General features: G+C 33.5%; 1 protein-coding gene across 1 annotated transcript; it reads right to left on the bottom strand.

Moving 5' to 3' along the window:
* Nucleotides 1-1696: 1696 nt before the first annotated feature.
* Nucleotides 1697-7178, bottom strand: LOC136797742 (uracil phosphoribosyltransferase-like). Its single transcript, XM_067054333.1, is given in 9 exon segments — nucleotides 1697-2443; nucleotides 2670-2768; nucleotides 3092-3158; nucleotides 5665-5702; nucleotides 5705-5758; nucleotides 6038-6100; nucleotides 6265-6334; nucleotides 6539-6581; nucleotides 6847-7178. Coding segments are annotated over 9 exon segments (810 nt in total). The 5' UTR covers nucleotides 7116-7178; the 3' UTR covers nucleotides 1697-2336.
* Nucleotides 7179-10021: the final 2843 nt, after the last annotated feature.

Below are 10021 nucleotides of genomic sequence, written 5' to 3'. Positions count from 1 at the left end.
CGTCTTAATCAAGTTTTTGAAAACAAAACTCTTTTGAAAATAGTTCCATTCATGTATGGAATAAGCTGTGAAAATTTTAGAAAAAAAAAGCTTAACTGAAACTGAAAATATTAAGCTTTAAAGATATTTTTCTCCTATATTTTGCAAAAAAATGACAGAATTTGCCGTTTTTGCTGATTCAGCGAAAATTTTTATATATAATGTCAATTTTTTGTTATAAACTATTAACTTAAGGTGATAGGAATAGAATTCCAAGATTTTTGCTTTTTCTCATATTTAGAATTTCGGTTTTGTCAATGCTGATTCTAGGGCTCCAAAATACTGGTTGACCTTCAAGATGCTATCTTTTACCCAGCCTCTAAAGTCACAGATGTATTTGCATTTTCTGAACGGCATTAGGTGTAGAAAGTTTCCTATACCCCGTTTTCATAACTTATTTTCAATATCCAAGGAGCTAGAGTGAGTTATATGCAATATTTATCTAATTTTGGTGTTAAAATATTTCCTTTAGACGCAAATATGTTATTTTGAATCCTTCTCAAACCAGCAAAAACATGTTCATTTTTAAGTATAACCATCATTCTTTTAAAATAAACAAAAATCGTTTAATTCTGATAAATCTACAAGTCAGAATCTTCATTTTAATGAAAACCTCCGTTTTGGGGGCCGTCTCCATTTTGGGGGCCATATACTGTACAACTATTTTTCATAAAACACAAACTACAAGGTCAAACCATCACCCTAAAGAAAGAAGTTTTACTCTTTAAGAGAGTAATAAAAGCCCAAAATAAACTCAGGCAACTAGTCTGATTTTAGAGAAACAAGAATTGCTGCAAATAATTTCTTTGATTTAAAACTTTAACAATCCCACATCCACAGAACTAATACGTTTGCATACTTAGCCTGGATATCCAGGCTGTAAACTATTTCACAGTCTAGTTTTGATATTTTATGTTCTGGTTTGCGGCCTGGTCTCCCTAGAGCGTTTTGCATTCTCCATATGAGAATGCAATCCGCTTGCTTGCACTCACTTCGTTAAAGCCGTAAGGACTGATCTACACGGCGCGGAGTAATTCTGAAGCAAAAATAGGATAGTGCTCCACTTGCTAGTGAAGATAGAGCTTTCTGTTACATGAAAACATGAAAAAGAAGAAAACAGAGGCAAGTTCATTTTCCAAGAAAACATGGTTGGTCATGACAATGCATGCAAACTTGTTCATGGACTCTGGTGTAATCTTTGGATGTTTTAAATGGTTTTAGTTCTTGTAAGGCTGGTTTTTATTAATTTCTGTTTTGCTGCCCTGGGTTGGCTAGGAAAGCTTTGGGAACATGGGTTTGCACTTTCATTCTCTAGGGAGACCAAGCTCTATAATTTTTGATTTTTCTAAAATTTTGAGCTTGGATATCCAGGTTATTGCATACTTTGAGTCTTGAAGAATAAATCTATGACCCTCATTCTCTCCTCAAAAAACTTAGAAATTATCTAAAAATTGTCAGAAATCAAGAAAAGAATTATCAAAATATAAAAAAGATAAAAAATCTGAATATTATTTGCATTAGGTTCTTCCAGAAAAAAGTAATGGGGTGTAGGATATATTTTCCAGGGATATAAAAAAAATTAAATTTAAATTCCAGAGGGTAATTTGTATTACCACATGTACCTAGGGGGTGCAAAGTGAAAACATCCAACGGAAAATCCATTCACAAGAATTTCTTCTGGAAACGCCCATTATTTTAATAATTTGAAAAAAATAAAGTAATTTATATAGTCTGTACTTAGAAAATTGGAACAAACAAGGTAAAAAGGGCTTAATATTTCATACGATTGCCTGCAAGTTTCGCATCCCTGGATCAATGTTGGTTAACAACTGCTGGAGGCACGCAAACGATCATAAGACATTGAAAAATATTGAAATAGAAGGATTACCATGTTTACTATGTACGTGCCAATTTTCCATTATGCTACGAACGCGTAATGAATAATCTTCTGTAACTAATTGTTATACATTAACTAACAACAATAAAAATATATACCTTATCTTGAAACTGAAACACGAGAAAAAACGAGCCTAAACAATTTAGAAAAGCTCTCTATAAAGCACTATTTATTTTTTTCTTGACTGAAAAAAACAAACATAATTACAGGCCAAATCCCTAAAATTCGGAAATCGAGATTTTTAGTAAAACTAAAACTGCTCGATCGATACAGTTTCATAGAAGTAACCTTGCCAAGAAACCTCTATAAGAGTAGGTAAACCAAAAACCCATCATAAATCTATATACACACATAAAAAAATTCTCTAAAAAACAACTAGGTCGATTACACAAGAATCGATTTACTCCGTTCCAAAGTATTTCTCACCAAAATGAGTCGGAACATCTTCAGCGACTTCCGTCGTCAATAGTAAAACTTTTGGATGCTTATCCATGAGATGTTTGATTCCTAAAAGTAGAAGGATGGAAGATAAAAAGAAAACATTTGTCATCAGAAAGCAATAATTATACTAAGGGAACTTATATATAGCGAGAACAATAATTGGCGAGTTTTGAAGAATTCGCCAAAGTTACTTCTCGCCAAGTTTAAGAATGATTCTGCCTCGCCGAGATAAGTTTAAAATCAGTTAATCTTTTAGTGGCAGAGTTTTAAAATATTTTATCAGATTACAAACCTTTTTGGGTTGCAAATAGTGTCAGGATATAAATATTTTCCTCTTGGACGCCATAATCGAGAAGGGTGTCAACGCCCAGTGTTATGTTACCGCCACTCGCTAATGAGAGTGAGAAAAAATTTTAAAAATTCGGTTGGATAAACATAGAAACTTGGATGGATTCGTGCTAAGAAAAAGCTTTAAACAAAGCAAAGGTAAAGAAATTGATGTTACTTAAGTGTTACCGTTCCATTTAATAAGCGGAGCATTTCAAATTTTTATCAATCACACCTATAAACATTTTGCCAAATTACCCTTAAACGCTTCAAAACGTTTAATCTATCGTGGCGTTTCATATAATATCGTCACGCCACTTACCTATACACTAATTAGTAATCAGAAAGATCCGAGCAGAAATTTGAACGAGTGAATAAAATGCTCACCTAGAAGTGGGTACATGAGAAGGACTTTTCGTTCGTCGATATCAGGAGGAAATCGGGCGTATACGATCTAGGAAAAGGGGATAATAATTTAAATAACACTTTAACTATCTTTCGAGAACAGGACTATAGATAGTCTTTAAACAAGAACCCGTCGAAAACGGTTTCGAAGGATACTTCAGGAAAAATATGAATGAAAAGAGAAGTCTCCGCTTGATTTGTTTTCTTAATGAAATTTAAAACATTTTTAAATTACACTTTTTTTTGTAAGCATAACGTTTATAAGCATACTTAGGCACAAACTCGGTAAAAAATAAGCATAATGCTATATTGCTAAGCATACCTCCAAGCTGAAATGCAAAAAAACTTGAGCAGCTTTTCTGAAACGCTGATCTTTTTAGGGTTACTTTTGAAGCTGTTTTAGTTTTCTTAGACCAAAGATTTTCGCCTGTGGCGCCTAATTACAAAAATTGTAATTTTTTGAGCCGAATCAATGTTCTGACTTAAAATTTGAAATTTCCATGAACCCAAAGGAAAATCAACAAAACGAAGTCTAATAAATAAGCATAAATTAAGGCTAAAAATGAGATTTTGCTAAGGGACCATTCAAAAAGAACGTACGCTCTGAGGGTGAGGGGGAGGGTACTACCAAAAGCGTACGAAAGCGTACGAGGGGAGGGGGAGGTCAGGTAGAAAGGTACGTACGCTTTGACATTTTTCTATACAACGAAATTTCAGTCAAAGTTTGGTTAGATCTTCTAATTATATCATCAACAAAGACAAACAGAAGTTGAACTTATTTTAATTTTTCTCAAAATCCCCTAATTTACCTTTGAATAGACTGTTTAATACGATCTAAAATTTTTTGAGGGGGGGGGGTCATTTCAAAAGCGTACGTACGCGAAAGGGGGGGGGTAATGCCAAAGCGTACGAGAGCGTACATTGCATATGTTATGTTATTTTGGGGGCGTCACTTTCAGTTAGGAAAGTCTTTGCCCAAAGCGTACGAGAGCGTACAAGGGGGGAGGGGGTGGTAAATTTTCACCGATTTTGAGCGTACGTACTTTTTGAATGGTCCCTAAGCATACTTAGTCTCGACCCAATTGTCCCGTATGCTTATAAAAAAAGAGTGTATGTTTTAAGGATCATTTATACATTTTGGTATAAGCACTGTAAGTCCAGTGTCCCTGCTCACTGCGTCAATGAAAACTTTCTCGACGCTTTGGCTTTCAGAGCAAAATGAAGGAGATGACTTCTGAGGACGCACGAAGGCAATGAACGACGACTGAAGCAATTTGAGTAATTGAACACGCCTTATTAACCACAGGCCTGCGTCCAAAATCAGAATTAAAGTTTATCATTTAAACCATGTTCACACAAGCCATTTTATTGGTTAGAAGTGACGTAACAATTGAATATTTTGGAGCGAAACGGAACCGTCACGTGCGTTCGTAAATGCAGGCTGATTAATAATTTAGATAAGAGGGCTAAAGTTCTGATCCAAAACATCAGTTCATATAAAGAACAATAAAATGACCAGATTAAAAAAGAGATGATTAGTATGCTGATATCCTATTCAATAGGCTTTTCCTACGTTAATGCTAATAAATAAAATTAAGCTTCTATTCGACTATTTTTATCCTTCAATTGTTGTGGCCTAGAGCTGTCAACTGTCAAGTACACATATGCTTGAACACGTACCCTTAAAACTGTTTTTCCTTTAAGGAGATAAAGTGTCATAAAAACAGACTCATCAAGCAGAAAACAACAATCCACTCGAAAGAAATTTGATATTGGTAGGCGAAATTATGTCTGTGAAAAAAGATCAAACACCTTCTGCTTGAGAAGAAATACAGATTGAATTTAGCAATTAAAAGCCAGACTGCTTCTCAATCAACAAAACATATCTCAAAATATGATAGACGGTTGTTTTATAAGAACCAGTAAATTTTAGCACATACTGGGCTGTTTTCAATTTTTAAAATTTTCAGACTTAGAATGTTCTTACAACGTTCTTAATAGAATGTTCTTACGATGTTCTTAATACGATGTTCTTTATGGGTTTCTTTACTTAAAAACATAAAATTGCTTTAAAATCTGTTAGAATCAGTACTTTCTTAGAATTTCTGAAATCTGAGGCACATGATTTAGTATTAATTTATTCTTGGGTTTTAGCCAATTTTCAGCACATGAGTTCTTATAAACTTGTCCTTATGAAAAAAGCGTGTATTTTTTCATAAGTTGTTATCGATCTTCATCATAATCATTATTGATTAAACTCTAGGTATAAAGTGAAATTCCAAAAGCAAGCAGTTTAAAAACTTGAGAACTAAATAAACTTTTGTGTTTAATATTCTCAAGTTTCCCAGAACTCAAATATCTTTCTTGGTCGTCAGGTGCAACATGAATTTTTATGTTAATCTAATAGTAATAGTTAATTAACTCTGCCCTCATTATACATATGATGAAATCTTTCGCAACGGTGCTATTGGATAAAATTTTGGATAAATTTTTTGCTAATTATGAGACTGCTTCATTGTGACTTTATAATAAACCTACAGACTTAAAGAGCTTACATGTCTCTCCCCAGTATCTTCATCTCGTACCATCAACATTTTCCAATGCGAATACTCCTGCAACATTCTCTCAATGCTTTTTCCATTGCTTCTCCTAGGAAAAATTAGCAGTGGAATTTTAGCACTAGCACTCTCTAGAGCATGTATAATATGTATAATAAAAGGCATTTTTATAAGCCTTGAAATGAGATTGGGAAAATCTCCAATTTTTGGATCAATGTAAAAGAGGTGTAGTAAAAGATCTTGATCTGATCAAGCAGGATCAAATGAAATTGACTGTTTTTTTAAAAACAGATGAAATCGACAATACCAAATATCTGTTATCACTATACAAAGTTGGATTATCTTTCACTAACAGAAGGGTGTGTCTTACCACTTCTGACAATGCTGACTCCGCATATTCCTTTGAAAAATGAGCAGCCGTTATATTCAGCACCTAAATATGAAAAATCTAAATTCGTTAAAATTCTATAAAAATATCGAAATTAATGAAATATGACTCAAAAGGCAGAACATTTAATTTAGAATTTGTTTAACATTGAAATTCAAAAAAAGTGAAAAGAAGAAAATCTTTGAAATTTGATCCCATTAAAGTTTCACCTGTATGAGTCTTTACGGTGCATTCTTCAAATGGCAGTTGATTTAAACCTTCTTCAATTACAAGGCGAATCTGAAAATAAATTTATTGCAATTGAATTTTATCGTAACTTTCCCATGATAGCACAAATTTTGGTATAAATGATATATCCCTATATTAAAATGGACATCCGTCATCTTTTTCTGAAAATTGAGTAGGAAAATATCTCTTAAATGATATATCTATATGCAGGATTACAATATTATTTGACAAATTGAATTGTAAAAAAATGCATACCAATCTGTCTGAGTAAAATATGAAATCAGTGCGGCTTGTTTCCCTAAGTATAAAGAAAGAAGAAGTATGAAATCCCAAATCCTAAAAAGTCCAAAATATGTGTTAATAGAATAAATAGACACTCCTGAAATAGGGACATAATATTAATCAATGTTTTGCTTTTAAACAGAAAGAGCTAATGGAGTGAACATAATTACGCTCACCTGCTTTTCATTATGCAAGACCCATTGCAATGTAAACCCAAATTAATCTCTTGCTATCAAGCAGCAAAATTTAAAGAGGATTTCCAACTTGTATCCAGGGCTTACCTGTTCCAAATAATTGTTTGAAGCTCTTTAATTTGATTATTTGATTGCATAATAACCAAGCGCCTTTTCTCATTTTCACTTTCCTCTACTTCAGTTTTTGTTAAATTTACTTTCGCAGAAGAGTCTGTAAACACATTATCACCATCGTCATCGAATGATGAATTGATTTTATAATTGTCTTTTACCATTGATAACTTGCGATTTTTTGGTTTCTGCTCATTTCCAGGGGTAGATTTTTCTTCGCTGTTAGTTGTTGTTAATTCAGGCATTTGGCCTTGATATCAAAGTGACAGCTAATTTATGTTTCTTTTTTTTTTTCGTGTTTGCAAAAACTTTGATTGTACAAATATATATAATATATATATTTACAAAAATTAAAAAAAATGGAAAAAAACATATAATTATAAAAATATTAGTGCCTTTTTATGTTTCATCTTTATTTTATTTAGTATTTTCAACACTTTCTCTCCTTGAGGTCAGATCTCTGATCTTCACCATATAATATATATATGTCATATTGTATGACATAGACCAATTATTATGACATTATCATTAAAAAATGGTCAAAAAATATAAGGTATGTTAAGGAACTGCTCAAGGTCAGGATAAAAAAATCAAGTTAAAGGAACAGTAAGAGTTAAACTTGAACTTTCACACTTTTCCAATAACCTAAACAAAAATATGATAAAATGTTGCTGAATATGACATTCAATGTGTCGATAAGAGAAAATATACAGAAATTATTTGAAATGTGTAGGGGAGAAGGGGACAGCCACTCGCAGCAAGTGACACACTCGTTATTTGGTAATCCCCATCGGGCGATAGGCGGTTAGGCGGCGGGAGTTCTCTAATTCTCCAATCGGCGTCCGGTCATTTTGAATGAAAACAAAAAAGTTAAAAAGGGCGCGCTATCAGTGAAAGTGATCGTGACATCTTATGACAGAAATTATGATTGATAAACTTGGTGGAGTTATCATTTTCAAAGCAAATTTGTTGTCAAAGAGATTTAACACTAAGTGAAAATACAGGCCAGATACCAACAAGTCCCATGTTTCCACCAATCGTCCCAAGTTAGAGCAGTTGACGTATATAATATGATCTTGATAATATGATGTTTGCTAACAAAAATCTTTCAGTTAGCTTGGGTCTATATGACATCATCTTGGACCAAAAATGTTGCAGGGGACGTCAAGTAAATACCGTAACTTGGTCTATAATCCCAACACCCTTTTTATTAGCTGAAATTTATAGAAAAGTTGAAACTGTTTTTCTTTGCTTAGTGGTCAGAGAGGAATAATTCTTTTTCAATCAGTGATTCAAGCTTTCATTTTATTCCTTTCTCTAAAGAAGGGTGTCGGAATTAGACGAGGGATGTCGATATTAGACCAACTTACGGTAATTATGATAGGTCCGGTTGATGATTTCTAGATATTTGAGGTGTATATTTTGGATTGAAATTGGTTTTGGATTGTGTGGATTGTCAGGCGGGTGACTAATGAGCCAAAGTTTGAAAATTGACTCTTTAGAGAGACTGAATTTCGAAAGTTTTGTCCAGTGGCGTATTTAGGAATTTTGCCAAGTAGGTCAAAATTTTGAAGCCAAGTGGTTCAAGTCTGGTTCTTGGAAAGGCGTTTATCATTTTTCGTTTAATCGCTATCCGAGTTATTCTATGCAAGATTCCACTTTTGTTTAGACGGACGTAGTTTGTATCGCCACTCGTACTATGTTACAAATTATGGGAATTTTTTTACTCAACGTATACCCCTGTCTCACGTTTTAACTACCTTTTTACGCTAATTAACCGCTTGTGGTAGAAAATAGATACTGATGTGGAGCAAATGTTCGTTTCCCCAAACAAGAAATATAGATGAGTTATAGTTGAGTTTATAGGCCTTTATATCCCTAAAATTATTTTTTATGTTTTGAATTGAATAGGAGGTAATTAAATGGTGTCAAATCATTCTAATATATTCATTTCCGCTCACAACAACAACCAAAAAGCAGGTAAAAAACAAAGTTTTTTAAAAGACTTTTAAAAATGCTTCATTTTTGTTAAAAAATAAACATTATTAGTTCAACTTAAAGCAGTGACAACTGGTGCTGATGCTTAATACCCTGACGATCAATTCTTAGCAATCGATCCATAAGAATTAAAGCTATAAAATCACAGTTAAAGACGTGAAAGTTACTTGGACTTTCACAAAATTTCAGATCAAACTCAAAAGTTAACTGGGTTGCTTCAGCAAATTTCAGCTCTGGAAACTGAGCTTCTCTCAATAAAAACTGTGAAAGAGATAAGCTAGAAAATGTGAATTGAGTATTGTTTTTTAATAAACTCGACAGAGAAGCTGTACGTAGCCTCATAGCTATTACCCCGATTTTTTCAGAAATTTTGCTAGGTCGTTTCAGCCATTTCTAGCTATGTCTCTCAGCTTCATATTATCTCTAAATGAAAGGCGGCCAGATATATAAGCAGTCACTCAAGGTCATTACGCGTGAATTTTTAGAGAAGTTGAGCTCGGTAATAATATGATCCCGATTTGCTAGGGCGAAAGAGGTCAAAAAGGGTGTTGCTAAGTCACTCAAGCGGGGCGATATGACTCGGGCGGTATTAGATAGGTTTTCGGATTATCAAAATAAAAGTCTCTAAATAGCGAAAGGTTCACTCGCAAAACTTTAGGGAGGTAATACTGCGGAGATAAATTTCAGTCTAGTTTAGTTAGTTTTAACTGCCGCACGCATAAAAATGATAAAGTTGATACAAGACATGGCATCTGAAGGGGACTGTGTATTACTAAAAGGAATAGGATTGCCTGTTTCACAATTTTTCATGTTTTTCAATTTCTCGGAACTATGTCACTTGACCTACTTGACCTACCCTAAATACGCCTCTGTTGTCCATTTTTTCTGTTCCTAATTTTGAAACTGTTAGTGTTACAAATACTCAATTGTTTTTCAATGATTTTTTGTAGGTTGGTCTAATGTCAACATCCATCTTCTAATTTTGACATCCTTCTTTAGATGTTGGGGATAGGAATATTAGTAAGGTCAGGATCACTAATAAACAAGAAGTTTTTTTTCCACTTGATCTCCAAGGATGAAAGAAAAATAGTTTCCATCAGCGACTCCCACACCTTCCTATTTATTCCTATCCCCCAAAGAACGGTGCTGAAAT

Source organism: Clytia hemisphaerica, unplaced genomic scaffold, assembly GCF_902728285.1.
Source record: "Clytia hemisphaerica strain Z4C2 unplaced genomic scaffold, Clytia hemisphaerica genome assembly, whole genome shotgun sequence".
Classification (NCBI taxonomy): domain Eukaryota; kingdom Metazoa; phylum Cnidaria; class Hydrozoa; order Leptothecata; family Clytiidae; genus Clytia; species Clytia hemisphaerica.
This window is presented reverse-complemented; position numbering and strand designations above follow the sequence as displayed.